General features: G+C 45.1%; 1 protein-coding gene across 1 annotated transcript in view; it reads right to left on the bottom strand.

Annotated features, from left to right (window-relative positions):
* The window catches only part of CCDC198 (coiled-coil domain containing 198), a 191144-nt gene extending 166783 nt beyond the window's left edge, over positions 1-24361 (bottom strand). The window contains exon 1 of the mRNA XM_085628005.1: positions 24000-24361. Within this exon, the coding sequence (XP_085484131.1) occupies positions 24000-24207 (208 nt within the window). The 5' untranslated portion in view covers positions 24208-24361. The remainder of the gene's footprint in view (positions 1-23999) is intronic.
* Between the last annotated feature and the right edge of the window lie 1359 nt (positions 24362-25720).

Below are 25720 nucleotides of genomic sequence, written 5' to 3'. Positions count from 1 at the left end.
TATGTCTAAGTTTGGGGGTGTGTGGATGATAATGTGACTGTGGAGAAGTAGCCGGGGTGGGGAACCTGATGCCAAGGTGGTTTGTTCATGTTGCAGAGGGCCTACAGGTATGGAGGGAAAGGATGGTGATCATTACCCTATGTTTAGGTGGTATGGCAAACGTAAGGGGTCTGAATTCCCCAACTAAATGCCAGACAATTTGGTGAGTGCAGTATCTCCTGATGTTGTCACCCATTTGGTCACCAAATATACAAAATTAATTACACACAGAACATACCTGAGACCATTTTTCATGTCAGCCACAGAGAAAGTCTGCTGGGTGGTGGTCACCTTCCCGGGGACCTTATGTTTGAAGCAGAGGAAGTAATTATAGGAAAGTACGTGATATTTGGTACAATGTAGGTTAAGGGACTTGTGCTGGTTACCACTTATGCCCCAACTTCTAATCAGGAATCATTTACAAAGGAGGTCATAGGCATTGTAAGGGATAAAGGGTCAGGGAAGATGATGTAGCTAGAGGACTTTAATGTAATATCAAATCACAACTAGACACATACCCACAAGGTAGGTACACGGTGGAATGACTCATGTGATAATTTGAGCTCTCTTTGACCTGGGCATGCATCATGTATGTATAGATATCCACCCAACTCAGCATGAATAAACCTTTCTATAGCATAGCCCTAGGACTTACACAGGGATAGACATGATATGGTGTACCAGTATGCTAGCTGGAGCCACTGAAAAAGTGGCGCTGGGTCTCATTATGGTATCCAAGCATCCTCTAGTTTCATGGGAATGTTTTATGGGGCACCTCAATATAGGAATATGCCCTGGAGGTTTGACAGCTCTATCATAAAACATAAAGTACAAGATAATATTTTGCATTGAATGGCAAAAGAAAGACCCATCTGTCCACATTATGAGTTTTATTATTAGGGTTAAATGTATCTCTCTATTAGTAGAGCAACAAATAACTAGGTAAATAAAGAAAATAGAAGGAAAGTTAAACACCTAGAACAGAAATACACAGAAAAAGGACAATAAAAGCCCTGCAGGTATTTGGACAAAATATCGATTTAAAAATATCAAGGCACATAAATATTGAGCTTTTATTTTCGTGATGCACAAATATTGTGATGCAGGAATATCATTGACAAAAATATAGTTTTTAAGTTAATATCAGTGGCAAAAATATCCATTTGCTTCATTACGATGTCGATTTGCGGTCTCGGGACCAACCGACCTCTGGTTTGCGGTCCTGACACCATTCTCTATGGGAGCTTGTGCTGCCACCCTAAACCGGCCATAGAGATTCTGTTAATCCCCGCACCGTGTGGCATGCATTTCATGGTAAATTTAAATTCAAACCACCATCACTCCTGCCAGCCAAGGCCAGACCTATTGACTTTAGCAATTTAGCAATGCTTGTTTAAATTGGAACCAATCTACTTGGCCCCCTGGCTGTGTCCTTTTCTTAGTGCATATTCTCAAAGGGCCAAAGTCCCGAACTGATTGAGGGGTTCAGTGTCCATTCTCACTTCTGAAAAGAGGAACTGGTCCTGCCGTCCATTTCTAGTTTAATAGCTGTGTTGGACCAGGAGGTAAAAATGTATCAACATGTTCTTTGGACTTAAAAACAAGCATTTACAATGCAATGATCTCGGCATTGTTAAAGTTAGAGCTATTGGCATTGCTCATGACACTATTTTTGTTTTTGTTTTTAAAACATCTCTCTCTCTCTCTCACAAAAGTAAGTCTTATTTTTGTGAGAGAGAGAGAGATGTTTTAAAAACAAAAACAAAAATAATGTCAACAGCAATGCCAATAGCTCTAACTTTAACAATGCCTAGACCATTGCATTGTAAATGCTTGTTAAATTATCTTTATGCATTTTAGTATATGTTTTACTTGTATATGTTGTAAAGTGTTTGTATAATTATTGTTAATGTTTTGAAATATACATTGTAAATTTTTAGTTGTTGTTAAATGTAATTTGATTAATTGTAATATTTAGTGTCGTAGCAGGTTGTGGGGTTTGTAGGGGTATGGGAGAAGTAAATTATATATAATTAATTTGAATTATTATTCATCATTTAATTGGTAATTAATTATGTAAATTGTGTAATTAACTTGTTTTTTAAGTTGCGGGTTGTGGAGTTTGTAGGGGTAAAGGGTGGGAAGTTAATGTCTTCTAATTAATAATTATTAACTAATCTTAATTATTACTAATTCATTATGTAAATTATGCAATTAAATTGATTTTTAAGGTGTAATTTAGGTGCGGGTTGGGGTTTGGTAGGGGTAAAGGGTGGAAAGTTAAGTAATATTAATTAATTAACAATTTTTATTGATATTAATGATTCATTTGATAATTAATTATGTAAATTGTGTAATTATATTTGTTATGGTATATTTCTGGTGCAGATTGTTGGGTTTGTAGGTGTACTGGTTGGAAAATGAATTAAGAAATAATGTATTGATATTTAATTATTAATTATTTAATTGACAAATATGTAAACTGTAAAATTATCATATTTGTTAAATTATATTTTTGGGGTGTTTTGTTTATTATGTAGAGGAATAGAGTGGGAAAATATTTAAGTAAAAATAACTTTAAAATCATTTATCGATTTATAAAAATTGTGTTATACTTTTTTAAAATTCAACTACATTTTAATTGTTGGCTGTTATGTTTGTGGGAATATGGTGTGGTATTTTAATTAAATTATTAAAATCTGTTTTAATTAATAATTATTATTAAACTTTTAATAATTATGTAATTTGTTTAATTTACATTAAAATTTAGACATATACATTTTATATTTACAATTTTATATTTTGGGGTATTCGATAGAGTTGTTAAAATATGTGATTTGTTTGAAGTGAGCTGCTCTCTCTCTATATTGCACAGACCTGGAGTGGGAATAGTTAATGTTACCCATTTGTTGTCCAATGCTTCCCCTATTGTTGCACCGAATGAAATGTGAATAGCAAGTTTTACCCCTCTTGAGTCCAACGGTTTCCTTACTGTTGCACAGACTGGAGTGGGAATAGTACATTTTACCTTTTGTCAGTGCAACGCTTTTCTACTGTTGCACAGACTGGAGTGGGAATAGAAAATTGTACCCCTCCTGACTCCTACATTTTCCCTACTGTTGCATAGACTGGAGAGGTAATAATAAACTGTACCCCTCCTGAGTCCAATACTTTCCCGACTGTTGCACAGACTGAAGTGAGAATAGTAGATTGTACTCTTCAAGAGTCCAACTCTTTCCCTACTGTTGCATAGGCTGGAGTGGGAATGGAAAAGTTTATCCCTCCTGAGTCCAACGCTTTCCCTACTGTTGCATAGACTGGAGTGAGAATAATAAATGTAACTCCTCCTGAGTTTAACGCTTTCCCTACTGTTGCACAGACTGGAGTCGAAATAGTACATTTTATCCCTCCTCAGTGGAACGCTTTTCTACTGAGTCCAACTCTTTCCCTACTGTTGCACAGACTGGAGTTAGAAGAATAAATTGTATCCCTCCTGAGTCCAACGCTTTCTCTACTGTTGCACAGACTGGAATAGGAATAGGAAATTGTACCCCTCCTGAGTCTAACACTTTCTTTACTGTTGTATGAATTGGAGTGGGAATCATTTATTTATTATTCCTAGAGTTTAATAGCTTTATATAAATACTTGTTATATTAGTAAATTAAAACAAAATTTGAAAATTATAACATAAATTAAAAATATTATTTTTAAACAGTTTTACATGATATATGTGTAAATGAACATACACACATACATATATATGTTTGTTTGTTTAAATTAGTATAATTTTATATATATTTTTAAATATTACTTGAACATATTTAATTTACATTATATTAATGTTCTTGTATTCTAGCTGCATTTATATATCACTTACTACCCCAGACGAGGCATTGAAGCATTTTTTTGGTAAGTAGCACGCTACTCCGAAACCCATAAAGGATTAGTGGTGAATTAGTATAGTGCAAAACGAAAGTAATTTGAATGGGGGATATGTTACTCAGTTATTTGGATTCAGAAGGATAGTGGAGGGATAGAAGAGGGAAAAAGGATTGCATCTATATAGAGCTTGCTTCCCCAAATGGGGTGTTGAAGCGCTCTTTCGGCAAGTAGCACTCCGGAACGCTTAGTGGTGAATTAGTATAGTGAAATATGAAATTAATTTGAGTGGTGGACATGTTAGTCTGTTATTTGGATTAAAAAGGATAGTAGAGGGATAGTTGGAGCTCATAGCAGTAGGAGGAGGCATGGGATGAGCAAAAGGGAGGTGGAGGGGGAATAGTTAGAGGGAAGGGATTAGATAGGCCTGTTTGGGGGGATTGGAATAGTAAAAGAAGTATGAGATGATGCAAGGAGGGGTAGAGTAAGGAAGAGTCCAGAAGGGGTTATTTTGGGGATCATAGTAGTGGTATGGGGTTTGGGATGAATGAAAGGGTCAAGGAAGAGGATATATTGATAGAAGTATAGGGTTAGTAATAGGGTAGTGCATTGTAAAGAGTAGTAGAAAGAGGTTTGTGAGGAGTCAGAGAGTTGATGTAGAGGATATATTGATAGTGGTATAGGGTGAGAAATAGGGTAGTGCATTGGATATGCTGAATTAGAAGAAAAGTAATAAATATATAGATGCCTAAATACATGAAAGGTATATAGATGCATAAAGGAAGGTAGCATATGTAGATTAAAGATTCACTAGAAAATCTCTGGCTTTCAAGTGATATTGTACTTTAAATTAATTTTATTTATATATTTATTTTTTGTAATAGTGAAGCAATTGTAGATAAATAGTTATGATAAAAGATTTACCTATTTATACAGTCACTTATATACCTGTTTAAAACATTGAATAATTTAACTATCAGTAATATGTACATTTGTTAAGCAGAACTAACGAATAGCTATATTTTTAATATGTTAAAATATTTAGGATTTACTGCTTTTAACTATGTATATGTTAAAAAAACAATATATTTTTTTTTTAGTGTAAAACGATATTTTTTCCAATACTTTTTAACTTACCTGTATATGTATAGGAAAACAATATTTGTGTGATTGATATTTTTGACACAATAATTCTGTTGCACGATATTTCTGGTTTTGATATTATGTCAGTGAACCACCCTGCTCTGCTATCAAAATGCACCAAAAGAGCATTGCTCTGAAATTTTTTTTGGGGGGGGGGGGAGTATACATTTTTAATTTCAAATTATATACTGTGATAGGGATACAAAGGACAAAGATTAAATTACATTTAATATAAACTCCAAGATTAGATTACTACAGTTAATAAATCCATTGGGCTAAAGGTCCCTATACCTTTTGGCCTCTCTTAAGTGCTGCTTCCCCCTTACACTAATATAAGGTATTTTCTGTAGGAAAAGAGACCAGACAACGGGATCCATTGATAAAATGTAGGCAGCTGTGGGTCTAGCCATCTTGACACTCAACATATCTCAGCAGTTACAATAGCCACATGTACCATTTCATAGTGTACAGATATGTTATTCACAATATTATCAACACCAAGCAATATAAACTTTAGAGAATCAACAAACGTTTTTAACTAATAAGCCCAAAAAGCCAAAACTTCCACCCCAGAATAATTGTAGCATAGGACAACCAGCATGCATCTGTACTATATGGGAGCCAGGTCAAGAACACATGGGACAACAATTGTTGATTCAGCTTCCCCATTTAAAAAGTTTGACTGGAGTGTAACAAAGATTAAATAATGTCTTATAATGTTGAATTTTCAATTAGGTGGAAAGCAATAGAATTTTGCCATATTTACAGCCTCACACAGATGTGTTGAATATACATTAGTACCTAATGCGTTACTGCAGTTTACTGCTTGGGTTTCTAAATCATGCTTATTAAATTCAAAGAATATTCTGTAACAATTCTTGGGGCCTAATTACGAGTTTGGCGGTCTTACAGCGGGCCGCCATGCCAGCGCCTCACTGCAAGACCTCCAACCCTGTAGTCTGACTGCCTGCCGGATTACGAGTATAATCCTGGTGGGCAATCCTGCGGTGGTGGCCCCACGATGGTGCCTTTTTAAGGCTCATAGGAGATCCTTAGAAAAGCACCGCCATAGAAGCGCAGCGGCCTGTTACTGCACGGACAGAAATGCACAATGTAGTGCATTCCTTTCCGTGCAGGTATAGGGGGTGCAAAAATACAGGGGGGCACACCATGTGCCCCCCTGCATGAACATCAATGAACAGAGGCATCAGGGGGGCCTGTATGTGCCCCATGAGTTGCCTCACCGCCATCTTTTCCATGGTGGGGCTCACAGCAGTAGAAAGGGTCGTAGTGAGGCAACTTGTAATATGCTCGGCAGTGCAGCAGCAGCAGCACCACTAGCATATTGCTGCCTCAGACAGCTGTGCCACCTCTGTGGGATCAAGGATCCCAGCACTAGCAGACTGTCCAGTGGCAGTCCAAATACTGTAATTGTAATTCGGTGGGTGGACTTACAATCTGGTGGTCCACGGACGGCCACCACGGGTTCTGCATCACTATGAACCGGTGAACTCGTAACCAAGACCTTATCTTTTGATTCCTTGGAGTAACCATATTAGAGACTAGTGAACAATAGGGCATATTAGAGTGATTACTATGACTTTTTGGTATAAACTTTCTAAATAGAAGATATTTTAAAAATGACTCTTTCGGTAATCAAGATTTCTCTTGTAGCTGAGCAAATTAATATATTGTGGTTTCATCACAGATTTCTCTAAGCCATTTCCTTCTGGCATTTTGCCACATTCTTGTGTGCCCATCTAAAAAAATTGGGAGTAAAGCTTGAGAACACTACAAGGGGGTATAATAATTACATAAATTGATATTGAATGTGTTACTCCATATCTTCCATAAATATAAATAAATGTATGTCTCTAAGAGCAGAACACCAATTATCCCAGGAAATCACCAGAGAAAATATGGAAGGAGAGTTAAAACACCTATAACAGATATATATATAGAAAAAAAGACCAATGAAAGCCCTTTAAGCAATAGGTGCTCTAAAGGGCCAAACTGATCTGCTTTTATGAAAATATACCAAAAGAGAACTGCTCTGACTTAAACAACAAAAGGGATAAGACTCATTTGCATATGGCTGGGTCCAAACTGTAGTGGCATGGTAGGCAAAAAATGATGGATTGGGATGTTGCCCAAACGGTTGCCATTGGCTATGATTATTTCAATCATTCCATCTATCACCTTGTTCTTTTTCCTTCCTTACTAGCGATCATTAGAAGAGATTTTTGTAGATGGCGCCATCTCTATCTGTCTGGGATAGGTATGATAGTGATGCTTAAGATGAATGTATTACCTAGGCTGCTAGACCTGTTTCAGGCATTACCAGTCAGCATGACCAACCATGATCTGGTGGACCTGCAATTAGATTATGGAGTTAAGCGTCTGTCAACATGCTGTTCAGAGGACCATGGGACAAGCTGGAGCTACTGGGATCAACCATGGGGGATGAGGCCTTTTACTTCTCATGTCCCGGGGCAGGACCTACTATGGATCCTGAACAATGGGACCAAGTACCTCTTCAGCACTTGACTCTCAGTGGTAGCATAGATTGAGCATTCCAAGGCTTCTCAGGAGGGGCAGTGGTAGGTAGGCATAGGGGAGTGAACACAGGCTCACAACTCAGAATACTCTCAGCAGCATCAAAAAAATATTGGCAAGTCAAATACTTGCTTATATGATTTTTTTAAATTTATATACGAACACAAAGTCAAATAAGATATTCACAAACACATAGGTAGTGGTTACTGTAGATGACATTCAGGTTAAGCCCACTAGTAGTCCGAGTCTCAGAAGTCCTACTCTTTATGAAAGTCAAAAGTGTTCCAGCACTGAAGCTCAATCTGGCAGACAAGTTTTCCTGAGGCCTGTGAATCAGTCTTACCCCACCAGCAGGATCCAAACGACTGGAGTCTCTGAGCCTGCCCCTTTCACTAGGTGCTGAACCTGCAGAGGCTGCCTCCGGTAAGTCTTTTATACATGGCTTGGGAAGGCTGTGGTCGGGTGTCCTCAAATTCCTCCAAAACAGTCCTACCACGGCAGGTGCACAGGCCTTCTCAATGCTCCTCCCATGCTGGTACGTTCCTCAGAATCCTCTCCACAGGTGGGGAGGGTAGGGTGGGATGCTCCTTGTGCTGGTCCCTAATAATCACTTGATACTGCTCACGTCACCACAGCGGCCTCACTCCTGATGACTGTCTCAACCAGATCATGCTCTTTGCCTTGTCCTGGTGGTCCCCCAGCATACGGAGTCTCCGTTCTTCGTCTGCACATTGACTATGGGCTGATGAGCACAGCAATTATCTTCATTGCGGCCCCACCTGGTATGCTGGGTCACTGGCTTAGCTCAGCCCCTTGGCTACGGCCTGACCAGCTCAGTAGCGGTCTTCACGGTGAACCCACCGGGCATACGGGGTTGCTGACTTGTAACCTGCACACTGTTTGGTGCAGCAATGTTTACAATTTACTTCATGGCAACCCTTCCCTGGCATACAGGGGTTGCCAACTTTCCACTGCACAATGGCAACAACCCGATCGGTGCATCAGTTGTCTCCCCACATCTTGCTATAGGATCCAATTGTCAGGATCCCCCACTGGATCTCACAGCTTCCAACACTCTCTTCTCTTTTACAGAGAATACGTGTCTTGGTAAACAGGCTGGTGCTCGTGTTTTAGACTCCAGGTGCTGGTGGTCTTGAAGTTCGTGGGCGAAGTCCTTTCACCCAGTTGGGAGATTGGCAGGCCTTGGCCTTAGTCCTGGCCAAAGACAGCAGTCATGCAGAGCATTTTCCCCTCATACAGCCCAACTGGCTGCTTGACAGTTGAAAGTTTTGGGGGCCTCAATATCCTCTTCTTATTGTCCATTTCCAGAACCAAGGCAAGAGTTACCAAATTTTGCGCTGTTCTCTCAAAAACTTGAGACAGGGTTTTGCATCAAAAATTAACACCATTTGAAAGCAGGCATCAAAAGTAGAAATGTTTTCATTTCTCCTTTCTTTTCTGACTTTGCATGTGTGCTGAACTGTACAGCACACATAGAAAGTTGGAAAAGGTAAAAATGTTGTCATAGTATTTTGTACTGGAAGGGTACTCTTCCAGTACAAAAACCAGGTAGACTCAAATACACACACCGTTGTACTATGGCGCAAAGGTCTGTACATGGCGCTCGGCAACAAAATTCTGCACTGGCGCTAGGAAGAGAGGATGAGATACCCATTTCTCTGAAGAAATGGCACTCTCCTCCTCTCTCCGCACAAAATGCAGCGCAGCATGTTTGGCTGGCAACCATAGTGAAATATGTATCGACAAGTTACTTCAGGGCCTCAACCCTACTCTTTATGATTCTCTTATCATCCCCATCTGCTTCCTGAGATGTGCCCAGACCGGTTCTCAGTGACCTCTTTCTGAATGACCCCACTTACAGGAATGCAGCACTTCCACAAATCTTTCTGGGGCTATTCCTCTTCTTCCTCTCCTCATATACCTCCACCAATGTCGCCTCCAAATACCCAGGCAGTGTGCATGATTTTTTCATCCTCCGACAGTCCATCAGCAACCAGCGAACCCACAATGGCACCAAGGGAACTGCACAGCACCTTGGCAAAATCCAAATGAACACCCCACTCACCTCACCTCCACAACCATGCAACTCACAACTCTGGCAATGCACACGTCACAAAATCACAACCAACATGCAAAACAACATGCCCACCCACCAGACACGACAGAACAACTCACAATGGTAACCTGGGCAAGCCGTGAACATGAGCCATCAACTGCATGGCACCTCAGCCACACAGTAGCCGAATGTGGGGAGAGGTGGCAACCAGGCATGTGTGAAGGATGCAGGAGAACCATGATTGGGAAAGTACACAATGCCAAGAGTGACGGAGATGTGCTGGACAGACCGCAGTATGCAGAACACACCCATAGCCATGGCGACATACACCTCTGGTGTATGGAGTGTAGTGGACAGTGGACGCAACCATGTCACCCCAGCCAGTGGGGGAGTTCACTGAAATGTTGCCTGTTACGTCCCCCCGTAAGCGTTAGCAGAGTGGGATGGTCCGGCGTATGCCAGGCCAGTGTAGGGGTGTGAATAAAAAGCACGTAGCCCTGGGCGTGGTCCTCTTCCGGAAAGCCCAACGTCTCTGCCAGGGTGGCGCCTCTCACTACTCCACAAAGCCGACGCCGTCCTCCTGAGCAGAGGTGCCTGTGATCCTGTGCGCCTGCCGCACCCCGAACTCGTCAGAACCGCCCATGCGCAGCCAGGCCACACTGATCACCTTCCGACACCAGTGTGTGTCAAGGAGGGCCCACCACGTGCCTGCGCAAGCTCCAAGCCTGTGGCTCGCGACCTTGCCAGCCTCTCAGACCATCACGGCCTCCACGACACGGGCCCTCTTTACTCCTTTCTCGTTTACGTACTCTACTGCCAACTACGGCCTACACCACGGTCAAGTAGGTCACACATTTGGAACTGAGTCTTGATTACACCATGGCAGTGAACATTACTTAAGGCAGAGTTCATGTCACTATACTACCTTCGATGTGGTGCCACCAAGTCTGTGCATAGCATTCCAACCACACGTGTCTGTGGGCCTATGCGGACTACTGCCCTCAGCCTACGCTGCGCACGAGTAGGTCACAGAATTGGAACTGAACATCGATTATTCAAAGGCAGAATACATATCATCGCACGCAAGGAGAGGCGTAAGAGGATGACACGTTGCAGTCAGGAGGGAATAGGATCATCGTTACGGAGGTGATCGAATGCTACCGACAACTGCCCTGGTGCCACTAACTCTGTGCATCGCGAGCCAAAGACAGGTGGGTGTGGGCCACTGCTGACCGCTGCCTCCGGCCTACACTGCGGTCCAGTAGGTCACAGAGTCTTGATTTAGGGATGGCGGAGGTCATATCAGTGTACTGGAATCATCGCAGACTGCATTTCCTCTCAGCACCGGTGCCACTAAGTCTGTTTCCCGACATTCATGGACACTCTCTGGTCGAACATTAGTGGCGTCTGAGTCTATGGACTAGGGGCTAGTTTTCATCCTCATGTAGCTGATACCGAATTGGTGGTGAAAACGAGGCTGTCGCTTTCCACTCCACCATTTGCTGCTTCCGGATAACATCAGACCTTCAGCATCATGCCCTGGAGGACACCTTCCACTGTCCCCGCAACCCTCTGCAACATACACCTCGGACATTGATGAGGACCTGCTCAGGTCGCATGGTCCATTTGACTGCACCGCAAGTCACCATCCCGTGGCTGGGTGCCTGTGCCAGCCGCAGTGCATCCGAGGCCACTAACTCTGTGCTGGTCATGTCTGGGACCCCTTCTTCTGAGATACCGGATGGCCTCTGAGGCGATGGCCTTAGGGTCATCAATGCCATGTGTCTGTGGCCCTGCGCTGTCCGCTGCCTCCGGCCTCAACTGCGGTCCACCAGGGCTCACACATCAAATCGAGTCCTGACCGGCCTGGAGGTCGCATCACCACAGGAGGCACACGCTACCACCGCCAGGACCACCTCCAACCGCCATCTGCCAGAGTCGAAACGGTGGTCCTGACAGACTTACGGAGTTGCTCACACCTGTTGTGGATGCCATCATCAGACTGATAACCTGATCGGCACTCCAGGTGGCCACTGACTCAGTGCACCACAAGCCATCGTCCGTTACTGATTGAGTTTTGTGTTGTTGAGAGGTTGCGCAGCAATGTCACCTCAAGCAGTGTGGGAGACCTGGGACGTTTATGAGGAAGATGATGCAGGTCTAACACACCCCACTGCATCTGCATCAGAAATGTCTCGAAGGGACACAATCCAAGACTTTTTCTTCACATGGGCGCGCTCAGCTGTAGTGCCCCTACCTCAGTGCACTGCAACTCAAGGACACTTCTGTTTGCATGTTGTGTGTCCTCTGGACTTTCTCTGGCTCCCTCCATGTTGCTCAGCAGTTGACTCTGTTATGCAGGTGTTTTCAGTTTCCGTTGCACTGGTGTCCACAGTTCAAGTGGTTGCCAGCACCAAGAACTCCGTGTGGGCTGGCTTACACTGACCCCACACACATCCAGCACAGGCGTCACTGTACATGTGGCCCTGCCAATAAAGGGGCCGGGTGCCCGTAGCCAGTACAACATAATATCTGCATGTGTCCCTGGGGTCTTGTATGCATGAGGGCCCTGGGCCCTACGACATTACATTGTGCTGTGTACAGCGGATGCAGACATGTCACCGCAGGCAGCGGATTGGAGCTTGGACATGTAGCTTTGTCGTCACCCACTCAATTTGTAAGGGGAGTGGCCTGGGCCGTCGTACGCAGAGCCAACGTGGGTGTGTGACTGCTATTTGCGTGCCCCTGGGCGTGGTTCTGTACTGTGAATGTGCATCTGCATGTGTCTCTATAGCAGGGTGGGTCTCCTTTGTGGTGTGTAGGTGGTCCCTGAAGGGTAATAGACACCAATGTATGTGCTCTAGTTCACATTCCATGGGTTTGGACCCCACCCACACCTGTTGGGCCACCTCCTTTTGGTGTGCTGACACCTGGCATTGGGGTGCCATGTGGGGGTGGGTGAAGTGTCGTGAGCCAGCTGTGCTTGCAGGTGCTTCCTGCTGTGTGGTCTGTTGCAGGCTCTGTGTTCTCCTCTAAGTAGCTTGGCTGCCCGGGTCCTGGTGGTGGGTTGCGTGGGATATCCATGGGCTGTTGTAGGGCGTCGGTGTCGAAGGTGTGGTGGTCCTCACCGGCATCACAGATGTGTTGTCTTCTGTGCTCTGCTGGAGGTGTTGTGTGCCCCTCTGCAATGTGAAGGGGAGATGCATGTTGACATTGTGTTGACATGTATGTTGGTGCATTGTACTGGTTTAAATGCAGACTGTATGACAATGTACATTGTGGCTGTTTGGGAGGTGCTGGATTCTTCTGTGGGACAGTGTCTATTTCGTCTACATGACGGATGTGAGGTCGTAGGCGTTCATTTCCATTTCACAGTTTCCAGCTCTGTCAGATGTAGTAGGCATGTTTCTGTGCATGTGCGGAGCCAGTTGTGTCCTCTGTTCGGCAGGGTCGGCTATGCGCATTGTACCATGTTGTCGTCAATGTGGGTGTGCTGTTATTGCTATGTGTGTGTGCTGCAGTGTCCCAAGGGGATCAGGGACATGATCCTGGGTAATTGTGGGTGCGCAGTGTGCTACACCTCGTTGTGCATGTGTGCCATTGTGCCCATCTGCCCCCGTCCCCCCAGTCCCTGTTCGCTACTCTCCCTGTGGATCTTGTGTCAGGTCCTCTTGAGCTGTGTCTGAACTCCCTACTCCTTGCACCGTCTCCACACAGATGACTGTGGCCTCGGTTTCCTCCAGCTCCTCCTGTGGCGCAGGACTGCCACCTTCTGTTGCCATTGCTGCCTTCGTGTTGGCAGCGGGTTTGTGCCTGATTTAGGTTATCACGTCATGCCGGCGCCTCTTGGCCTCCTCGGCACTCCGACTGCATTCCAGGTGGTCTGCTTGTGGGTCAGTTGCTGGTAGTGTTCTGTCACCTCCATGACGCTGGTCTTGTTTTCCTGAGGTCTGCACCCCATCTTCCTCTCGGCCTTCCCTGACCCTGTTGTTCCTTGCTGGTGGTCTGTGGGGGTTGTGAGGTTTGCGTTGGCCTCTGCGCTGGGTCAGGGTGCATCCATGTTGCTACGTGCTTTGGCTTGTTTCTGGTGTGTTGTTTCTGTGGTTTTAATGGTGCATTTTCACGCCAGACGCGTGGGATTTGCAGGCCTGTGGCTGGTTTTTGGTACTTTTTGTACTGCGATTGGCCTCATCGCATGAGTTTTTGCATTCGTGTTTCGCATTTTTGCAGCGTGGCATTGATTTTTGCGCGGCCATTTGACTTGTTATCTGGTGATTATTGCATGCTACCGCCGCATTGTGAATACTTGGTTGGCACGGCGTAATTTTCCCGCGATAGGCTGCGATGTTGAGAGTTGCGTTAAGCTACTCTTGCGGTAGTTATCACACTTTCTTGTGAATATACCCCCATGTATTTTATACAAGCATGACATTGGTTCAATAAATATATTGAAAACATCCCATTGTGAATTCTCTGTATATTTCTCTGAGAATAAAAGAGCACCAGTGACTGAGCGAAAAGTCCTGATCTGTTTCCACGATCGCTGAGGTGTCAGGGTTGTCATGTTCAGTGGTTGCCAAAAACTATTTACTCCCTGGAAAGGTTAGGAGGGCTTATGGTGGCACTGTGAGCTAGCTGGTCTCTAGGCCAACATATCCTGCGGTGGTGCATGGAATCAGTCTAGGCACCTCACCCAAAGTTTATGTTGTACGCAAACGCACAGGCCCTACGGATTAGTGTGAACTACATAGCAAATGTTACTGAATCAGTATTTGTTCTGTAAACAGTATTAATTTGAGAAAAGCTAGTGCACATCTGCATTCTGTGCCTGAGTGGGGGTGCAGAATATGTTCAAAATAAGGACAGACTACTTAGCTGATTGACACTCCAAGCAGCAAACTGGAGTGACAGCTATTAGAGCCCAAATCCAGGATCAGATTGGGCTAAAGGGTCATCCGGCAGTGCCAGATGGGTTGGTCTAACAGGTCAGTGTGTGTGGCAGATTTGTGGGATAATGAACCACTTTTGTGGCTTTGTTTGGGATTTTGCTTGAACATCTTTATATAATGACTTACAAAGCAGTAGCAGACAGCACAGTGTTGGTTCCCTACTCTCAAACGTATCCTACCCCTGTAAGAAAAGGTCCTGAATGCATCAATGAATGACCATTGTCAAATCCCACCTGAAGCTCAGGCAGAAACTGATTGGCTGGGTGTGGATGGGTGGGACTTGAAAGCAAGAGGGCTGTAGTCACTTGCTTGTGCAGTGCAAACTCGAGCTATAATGGGAGAGCTGCTGACTACTGTCAGGTTCTGTCATGCAGTGCAGTATGGGACACCTGACACAGTGATGGGGGTGTTGCTAACCCAGACAGACCAAGAAGATATAGTTTGAAATGCATTTTCTTTTTTTCTCTAACCAAGTGTTTAAATGTTTCGATAAAAAAAATATTCTCTAATGTTTAAAGGAAGATACAAATTCCCCTGTTCTTTGGTAATTGTTTACTCAACTTCACGGTTGCAATAGCCTTGACACTGAAACCCCTAACAAATCAATATCCAAAAACCAGAAAGTCCATAAGCATCCTGCATCATATGGTCATGAAACAACATGACCACATCACACCTGCTCTGTAGACTCTCTATAAAGGAAAGAGAAAATTAAAAATCCCTCTGCGTCGTCCGGTACGTTTTACAGGGCTGAGATCCGAATTACCCTGTCACAGTTGTTTGTCCTTTATTTTCTTCTTTAATGATTAACGTCTTGGAATCTTAACCTAGTGTCTGTATTTCTGACTTGTTACAAGACATTGAGAGTAATGACTTTCCATGAGTAAGGCTCATATTTGTGAGCTCCCTATCTCCCTCTCTGCACATGAACTCTGGCTTGCTCAAATTCAGATCACTAAGGGGCATATTATCAAGGACGGCGTTAAAATTATCGCCGGTTTTTCTGCCGCTAAAGCAGCGATAATGGGCTTGATAATATGCCCTGGAGAATTCCAATAGAAGCCCATGTTCACACCAGAACATGGACTTCTATTGGAATTCTCAAGGGCATATTATCAAGCCCATTATCGCCGCTTTAGCAGCAGTTTTCTGCCGCTAAACCGGCGATAATTTTAAACGCCGTCCTTGATAATATGCCCCTAAAACCGGTTTGTTGAAGGAGACTTCTGGGACTCTCTCCCTGTGCCTGGCTCTATTCTTTTTCCCTCAGGCCTGTCTTCAATTGACTGAAACTTATTCCCACCCCATCATCTTACAGACTCTTCACCGATGCTTTAACCCTTTTCTATCACAGTACGTTGTTGATGGATTCCTTCAGTTGATAATATCATTCTGAGTGATGCATCGATATTATTATTTCCATGTACCCGATTTTGTGGTGTATTATTAAAAATAACAAAATATATAATAAGGTGTTAAATGTAGGTAGAAATATAACTTTGCTGTCAGCCGAATGAGATGGGCTGTCAACGAAGACCCTGTGGTTGACGGTGTCAAAATGAGTATGAGAGGTCTAGTAATGTCAAACTGTACAGTATGCCTTGGTCCTTGGTACTGAGTAGCTCTTTCCTGATATTTACCACTGCTGACTCTGTGTCCCCGAGGGGTCTGAAGCCCAACTGAAATTCTCCAAGAAAGCTGTTGGATTCAATGTGGTATTTATGGAACCATTCTGTTTAATGAGAGATCTGCAAGACAAACACAGTTCTGTGCCTACAACCCTGGGGCCGGCAGCTATTGGCAACAGTTGGCTTACACATCTTGTTTGCCTACAACCCAGAGGGCCGGCAGCAATCAAAATCTCAAAGGACAAATAGGGATAACAGACAAAGGGCAGAAAACAGAAGCTCCCAAAGGCAATAGAGAGACAACGGAAACCCCCATCCCTCCTCCCTCCCTCGCCTCCCCCTCAATCCCCCCCTCCATCTAACCGGAGCTAATCCAGCAAGTGGGCACAGTTATATATCCCAACGGTCTACGGGGTGTGGGCCGCCCAAACAGGTGCGGACTAACCGACAGCCCTAACCTCCGAATCAGGGATGAGTTGCAAGATGCGTAGGTTTTGAGGGCATGTGACCTCCCTAAATTCGGACGAGAGGATCTGGATTAATGGGGACCATAGGTCTGTGTAAGCCTCCTCTTTGTGATCTGCTATCAATGTGGTATTTCACTTTTTTGATGACTACTATTCTTATATTTCAAGTGCATTTCTATTTCAAGTGGATTTGAAACTCAGGTCAATGCCTTTATTCCCCAGTGCTCTGCCTTGATGTATCAGTTGATGATGTTTATCTGTGAAATATTAATTGGTCTTCGTAGGTTTATGCTTCTGGTAGAAAAGTAGTAAAGAGTATCTCATTATGAATAGCACTGTATTTTCGAAAATGTCTCCAGAAGTTATTGTGTGAAATTAGAACAGGAGCCGGTAAGGAGTTCAGTGATCTACAAAAATAGGTGAAGGCAATGTTCTTGTGAGTGAGCTGTTCCATTGATGAGCTGGAAAAAGCCAAATGTGTCCACTGTTTCAATGATGTTTTGATTGTACAAGTTTAGGAGACCATTTACTAAGACATCCAGTAATGGGCATACTATTGCAATCGACAGATGTAATGGCCACACTTCACTGGTTATGAAATGAACAATGGCATAGCAAGGATGCCATGGATCCCAGTGGAAAGAAGGTATTAATCCCCATAAGCCAGTGACTAAACACCACCACGGGGCACCTACTTACCGAATGTCGTGCCTCACCCCTTTTCTTTGATCTTCCCAAGATATTATGTCTCCTTTTGCATCTCTCCATGGTTCTCCCTCTATCTCAGACCTGACGACTCACATGGTGCCACTGTGTGACACATGATATGTGCTCCCATCACACGGTCACCCGGTGAAAAGCCGATATCACATGGTGGCAGGGAAAACGAGCTAAAAGGCGCTGTAAACAGTGGTTTTCAGCTCTTTTTCGGAGGCCTTCAACTGGTGATGTCCATTAATGGGTGTGAAAACACTCCAGGACATCAGAAAAAGTCTCAGAAAGCTTTTACTTTTTATTTAGAGGAGGGGCTTGGGGCCAGATTGGGGGCAAAAGTGCCTCTTAGGTACTTCTCAGTACTTCAAGGCCCTGCTCCCTCCTCACACGGTGAGGTTTTTGTTGAAGTTGGCAGGTCTGCAATCTTCCTGTTTCTTCCTCTGCCTCTGTTCCCCTTGCCTCCTGCCTCAGCTCTTCTCTCTACCATACTGGAATTTAGGATTGGAAAATTGATTTGTCATCAAACCAGTGAGGAAAATGGAAGGAGAGAATTGGCAAAATGGCCAAATACAAATTCTCGTTTGGGATAGCCAGCATAGGGTGCTCATGCCTTTGATGGGGGAGCTCCGCACACACATGGGAGGCACATTGGAGAAGCCACAGTGGGGGCTTCCCCACATCTCCCCTTAAGCTAGCCAAAAATAAGAGAAGACATATAACAATCATATCACTGTGTGCAGTGCTGTTGTCAAGTACCAGATAGCCCCTCGGCCAGGCTCTCGCCCACTGCTGCTGTTTACCCTTTTCTTGGGGCCAGCAGCTATAGAACATGTAGAAGACCCTAAGTCGCATACAGTTCTCAGGCGGTGGGGGGCTACAGGCCCCTGAAATTGCTTCTGGTACCCACTGCAGTCCACACAATATTTTCTGAGAATGAAATCACCTCAAGACTGCATCATCTGCCTGAAATTTTCCCAGAGCTACTGTGTAGGGACAGCATTGCTTTCTTCCCTCTGTCCTAAGTTGACCAACCAGCATCTGGCCATATGCAGCCCATGCAAAGAAATATTTCATGAAATTACACTAGGTATCAATTAGGGGTGGGTGTAACTGGAGTAGTTTGCAGTACTGTTATTACGCAAAATTAGGTATGCGAGATTACGCAGAATTATTCGAATAGTTTAAGCTTGCATTTAGCGCTATTTTCTTAGCTCAAAAGGATCCCCCTCATCGAAAATGAACCTGTGGAAGCATTTTGCACTAACAAATTAGCGCTAAGTGCAGCAGACCAGAAACAAAAGCAGACAGCAACTGCTCACACTCAATTACCAAAATTACTCTGATTACTCCAGTACTCCAGTGTAATTAAAATTTGCTAGCATTATTCATACTAGGCCTCATTATAATAAGCTCAAGCCTAGTATGAATGCTGCTCTTAATCACCACCTCACTTGCTGAGTTGCATTTTTTTAAAATAAATTAGGTGAGAGAGGATTTCTAGTCTAATTCTAGGAGACTTGAAAGGAAGAGGTCAAGGAATATGCTACGCACCCGTGTCCTCTGCATCTATTTTCTATTATCTAAAATGGCAGCCATCAAGAAGAGCCACCCTTTCAAGAGATAGAAACACTTGTCAGGACAGGCCCATGTGGCAGACCTCCCTACCTTGGAAATATGCCCAGATCATGGTTAGTTTTTCCATGGGTAGGATTTGCTGCAAGAGAAATACAGAGTATAAACTCTGGCGTCTTAAATGGCGACATGCCCCTATACAGGACCTGTAAGAAATGGGATTTTTGGTAGGCTAGGGCGTGGGCCAGAGCCAGGCAAAAACCACCACTCTAGTCAGGATAAGGGATTTACCCTTCTAAAATGACCCCTGCTCACCCCCTTGGTAGCTTGGCACGAGCAGCCAGACTTATCTTAGAGGCAGTGTGTAAAGCATTTGCACATAACCAACAGTAAGACAGTGTACGCACTACAAAAGGACACCACACCAGTTTAGAAAAATATCCAATATTTTTATATAATTAAAACAAGACCCAAAAACGATAAAAATCCACAATACTATACTTAAAAGTTCACAGTTCAAAAATACGCGGATTAAAAAAGAGTTCCTTGTGTGGATAGCTCCGTCCGGGCTACCATGGCGTCGTGAACAACAAATCCAACAGTTCTGGCTGGTCGCGGGGTCGCGGGCCAGCTGCGGTGTCGAGAAGACCCGCAAAACAGTACCTGTGAGAAATGCAGGGCGTTGAGGCCCTTGAAGTCACTCGCGTTGCAGGTCGAGCTCCTCTCTGGTGGAATCAGGAGCGCTGGCACCAGCAGGCATTGGGTGCTGCAGTGCGAAGTGCAGTGGTGCGGCGTGCGGTGCCCCCAGGTCGCGGGGCGAGCAGCAGCTCGGTGGCGGCGTCAGATGGCGTCGTCGGTGAGACCAGGGTCACAGTGCGAGATGAAGGCGGTGCTCACCACGGTGCTAGCAGGCCAAGGTGCAAGCAGCGGTGTCGTCGTTGCTGAAGCGCTGTCATCAGCTGACGAACCGGTGTCGATGGCTCTGGCATCGGTAGGCCAAGGCTGCGGTGCAGGATGAGGGCAGTGCGCCGTGTGACTTACGAGCGGTGCCCTCGAACCACGGTGCAAGCAGTGGCGTCGATTTCGGTGGGAAGTGGCGGCGTCAGGCAGGCCAAGATGTCCTAATGAAGCAAGGCAGTGCAGAGTGCGGTGCCCACAGGTTGCGGTGCGAGCAGCGGCTCAGTGGCGGTGTTGACAGGCGTCATCGGTGAGACCAGGGTCGCGGTGCGGCGTTGCCCTCTGTGGTGCCAAAACTTCGTCGTGAAGCGAGGCGGTGCCCACAGGTTGCGGTGCAAGCAGCGGCTTGGTGGCGGCATCAACAGGTGTCGTTGGTGAGACCAGGGTTGCAGTGTGGTATTGTGGCGCTTCCCTCTGCGGTGCCAATGCTTCGGCGTGAAGCGAGGCGGTGCGGAGTGCGGTGCCCATAGGTCGCGGTGCAAGCAGCAGCTCGGTGGCGGCGTCAACAGGCGTCGTCGGTGAGACCAGGGTTGCGGTGCGGCATTGCAGTGGCGCCCTCCGCGAGTTGGTGTTCTTTGTGTGCCAGCACAAAATACACAGTCCCCAGTGCTGCGGGTCGAAGAACTTGAAGTCTTTGCTGTTCCTGAGACTTTGTGAACAGGGGGCAAGCTCTACCTCAAGCCCTTGGAGAGACTCACAAATTAGGTTGCAGAAAGTCCAGTCCAGGCCTTTCACTGCCCAAGACAGAAGCAGCCACTGCAGGTCAGCCCAGCAAAGCACCCAGCAAAGCAGTCATTCCTTTTTGCAGCTTCTCCGGCTCTTCTTCTTGGCAGTCTTCTTGCTCCAGATGAGTTCTAAAGTTCAGGGGTCTGGGACCCAGTATTTATGTCCAAAAATCCTTTGATCTTTCAGGCATAGGGTGTCTGTGCCCGGCCAGAACCAGTTGGGCCTTCTCTGGTGTGAATTCCTGGCAGGAGGTGGAGACGGCATTTGTCAGAGGCAGACCAGGCCTTTTGAGGTGCAAGGGAATCTCCTCCCCCTTCCCCCATCGTAGCCCAGGTCTATTCAGCCCTTTCCTGATCTACCTAGACTATCTGGAGCCTCTCCGGCACCCCCAGCCTTCTGTCATCCAAAACCCAGACAGGCAATCCACATTCCAGCAGAGGCACACGGGATGACTGAGCAAATGTAAATGTAAATGTTTTTGTACTTGTATAGCGCACAGCTACCCACATGGGGTCTCCCTGCGCTTGTACGAATACCGCAAGGGAACCCTTCCTGGTTTTCCTTGTGAAGTGTCCACTCCTGGGCACCCCCGTGGTGAAACCAGGCATCCCTCACGCTGTGGGGGCCGTTGTGGAGACTAAGCAAGCTATTGCCCAGAGTTGCAGCGTGGGACCCATGATTAGAATAGGCACTGAGGCGAGAATATCCGGTCAGAGGAATTTATGAGCCCGAGACCTGCCGAGGCGGGAATCAAACCCTGGTCCCTGGCCAGAGCTCTGCATCGAGGTCTGCCACTCTAACCACTGAGCCACACTTCTCCACACGCAAGAAAATACCCACTTTCTAAAAGTGGTATTTTCAAACGCAGAATGTAAAAATGACCTTCACTAAAAGATGCATCTTTAGATTCTGAGTTCAGGTATACTAAATTGTATTTTCTTACCAAATTCCCTGGGCCAGTTATGTTTATAAGATGTTATAACTGGTAGCCTTGCAATAGTGAAAAACGAAATTGGCTGTAATTCACTATTAGGACATGCCACACACACTAGGGCATGTCCTACCGTTCACATACACTGCACCCTGCCCACAGGGGTACCTTGGGCCTACCTTAGGGGTGCCTTACATGTACGAAAAGGGAAGGTTTTGTGAAGGGCCAGTGTGGGCACGGGCTGCGTCAACATGGCAGTCACAACTGCGCACAGACTCTGCGATGGGAGGTCTGAGATACCTTTTTCCGTGCTACGTGCGTGGGTGGTACAATCCGTGCTGCAGGCTCACGAGTAGCATTTGATTCACAAGCCCCGGCACCCGTAGTGCACTTTACTATGGACTGACATGCAAATCAAATATCCAATCGGAAAACATCAATCCATGAAATACTTTACACAGAGAGCATATGCACGTTAGCACTGATTAGCAGTGGTAAAGTGCCCAGAGTCCTAAAACCAACACAAACAGGTCAAGGAAAAATAGGAGGAAAAAGCAAAATGTTTGGGGATAACCCTGCAAAAAGGGCCATTTCCAAAAGGACCCTTATATGTGATAAAAGTTGGAGCACATATAGACACACACAGATGTGCGCTTACGTTTACTTGTGTTTCTACTTACCATTGTTACCACAGTCATATAGTTTAGTAGCAATGTTAATGGGGACTATGGGTTGTCTGAGAGAATATTGAGGAAATGAATATCGTATGGCCAGAATACTGTGGCATAAATATCAAGGACCAAAATATCGAGCAGGTAAGTGCAATGAGGTAAGTATAGATTTACTATTCTTAACTCCACATCAACATTCCTTTAAAAGATACTTATATATTGTGAAGGTACATATATGTGGAGTTAAGTATAGTTAATGTTTGGTTACCCACATAAACTTACCTTCATCATATTTTGATCTTCGATATTCTTGACACAATGTTTTGTCCACACGATATTTTTTACTGATATTTTGTGCAAACACCCAACTACGGGGCATATTATCAAGACAGGCAATAAAATTATCGCCGCTTTAGCGGCAGAAAACTGCCGCTAAAACGGCGATAATGGGCTTGATAATATGCTCTATGGAATTCCAATTGAAGCTCAGGTTAGACGTCCTTCACATCTAACATGGACTTCAATTGGAATTCCATAGAGCATATTATCAAGCCCATTATCGACGTTTTAGCGATAATTTTATCGCCTGTCTTGATAATATGCCCCTAACTAACTCAGTGGTATTTTATTCACCCTAGAAAAATGAAAGGATGAGTGTGCAGCAACAGGATTTGAACCTGTCAACTCCCAGCTGCTCTGAGTTGGCCACAATAGGAACACTGACAACCAAGGAATCTTACCAGCTATATCTGAGGTGTAGGTGTATCTAATGGTAAGCTGGTTTAAGTGGCCAAGGCACCTTCTGAGGAGGTTAAGGCACCTGATGATCTGTGTGAATCGAGCATCTCTTTGTATAATGCTTCCAATATGTTGCTGAGGTTGCTGATGCACTTCCTAGACAGCGCTGGTAATAAGGGAGACACGACTAAGGGAATGAAGAAGGTGCATTGTGGGTGCTAATACTGCATCAAAGGCAACATTATGGACCAAGACCGCATTTTTGGTAGCTGCTCGATTTACATAAGTGAGGCACTTTTTTAATATCCAATTCGCAAATGGGGGCCAGTTTTATTTTAGTGCCCAGACCTAATATCTGTTCCAGTGCAACCCTGCTCAAAATTAAATGGTGCACGGATCAAAAAACGGTTCATCCAATTGTTAGCACCGTATCATCGCTAAACGAAGCTGAATGTGTGAAAGATGCTGTGCGATACGCATTTGGAAAAGAATACCTTGGGGCGTACTTACAAGCCCCTTGCGCCACTATTGCGTCACTTTTCCTATGTTAAAAGTGTCGCAAACGTGGCGCAAGGGGCTTGTAAATCTGCCCCTTTGTATTTTTGCTACTTGTAACGGCTGTACCACAGACGAATCCATTGGTCCTGCTGCGTGTCCGTTGGTGCTTAAAAATATGTTAAATATATTTACTTGCTTGCATTGTACTTGAAAAATCGCAAACCTTAGTATTAAACAAATGTGTACAGACACATTAACAGACACACATACCCCTAGAATAACAAACTTTAGAAAAAAAACTATGCATGTTTTAAGGTTATTCAAAATACAAGGTTTCTATCCCGACTGTCCTTTAATAATGTTTCCACGTGTTAACAGGGGCAGTAAAACTACAGCATAATTGCAGAAGAAAATACTTTCCGCAGACATGAGTTTTTTTTGTTTTTGTACTACCTGCTGAGCATTGTCCATGTAGAGTTTCTCTCAGAGGCGGGAGCTGTCGTTCATACCAGGAATTAATCTGTGGCACGTCAGGAGAGCGCGCGATTCTCGTCTCCAACATTCCACTGTCCGCGATGCACGCTGTGGTGTGGTTCCCGTGGGTTTGCATCGGAGCCACTTTCGTCACCTTGTGAGTCGTCTTCGAATAGCCCAGTCCCATTTTCTAACGCTAAGACATTTAAAGATGGCTCCCAGAGTTCTTGCCTCCTGCACAGTCCAGGCATGAGTCTTCCAGGTCACTTTCAAGGTGGGCTCCTATTTTTTGCTGAACTCTCTCCCCAGTGCCCTTCAGCGCCTGCCTTCACCATGCGGTCAGCTGAAGGCAGGGTGTTGGTTCCCATGGGCACTACTCAATGACGCCAGTTAAACATTCACCTGAGAAAGACATCAGTGCAGGGGAAGTAAGGGAACACACGCACATTAAATTAATCTTTCATCGGCCTTGAAAGGGGGGTTGGGGAGGGGGTGAATTCCAAAGGGAGACCACATGAAATGTGTATGGGAGAAAAATAATTAGCTATCCATAACCCTGTGGTAGTGGCAGAATTATTTAGTTATTTAAGAGTGGATATTTTCTGCCAGACATACCAGATATTGAGAAAGAGTTTAAGAATGATAACAAAAATATACAAATATAATATAGAATAATTGTGTAGCACTATCACTTAGACACGTAGATGTGTTGTGCAGCATTTTTGCTCACCCTCAGCATCGGACAAAGCCAGACACTGCACCTATTCAGAAAGGACCTCAAGACCTGGCTCTTCGGATGACGACGGAGCTGCCCGTACCCCCACCCCTCAGCGCCTTGAGACCCTCACGAGTGAGTAGTGCGCTCTATAAATCCCTGATTGAGTGATTGATTGACCTGTTAAGAGAAACCATTTCCAGCTACGTTTTGCCCAGGGTAAGATTGGTAAACGGGCTGTCTCCTCAATATCCCCAGTGGGGGTGGGATTGGGGGGGTTGTCAGAGTCTTTACCAGTTCTTTGCTGGTCTTGGCCATTAATGTGTGGGGCTGGCTTGAGCCGGCCACGGACAGTAAATCAATGCAAATTGATTGTGGTGAGAGTAGGGCACTGAGCACGAGCTGCCAAGCTGGAGCAGAGGTGTGAGAGGCCATTTACCACCCCTCACCACTCTGTATGAGGCCAGCAGGGTCCTTCATGTGAACCCCCTCCTCTGTCCTGCCGGTCCATGATAGGTGTGGGGTGTCGCTGAGCCTGAGCAACCTCCTTGGAGCCCAGGTGAGGTTGGCTATTTCACATTCTCACCGCCCTATAGGAGACCGCCCCATAGGAGACCACCCCATAGGAGACTGCCCCTTAGGAGCCTGCTTTGTATTTCCCTGGTTCCTGCCCTTCAGGCTCTATGCAATTGCACGGGACCTGCAGTGATGTCCCTGTAGCCCACAGACCTTGGAAATACCTTTGGAGGAGGCAAGGAGGGGACATTAGGAGAGAGGAGTTAATGAGTCTGGGGCAGATAAAAAGTAGACGAGAGGCTGATGGGAAAGATATAGACAGGTGGAGCAGGTGAGCTATGTGATAGATAGGGATCAGAGGGGGAAGAGACAGAGACAGTGCTATAGAAAGAGGCACAGGAAGGCAGAAAGAGTGAAGATTAGAAAGAGAACATGCTGGATGGGGAACAAGCTTTACAACATGGGCTAA

The sequence above is a fragment of the Triturus cristatus genome, chromosome 9, assembly GCF_964204655.1.
Source record: "Triturus cristatus chromosome 9, aTriCri1.1, whole genome shotgun sequence".
Lineage (NCBI taxonomy): Eukaryota > Metazoa > Chordata > Amphibia > Caudata > Salamandridae > Triturus > Triturus cristatus.
The sequence above is the reverse complement of the archived record's forward strand: the minus strand, read 5'-3'. Positions and strand labels throughout refer to the sequence as shown.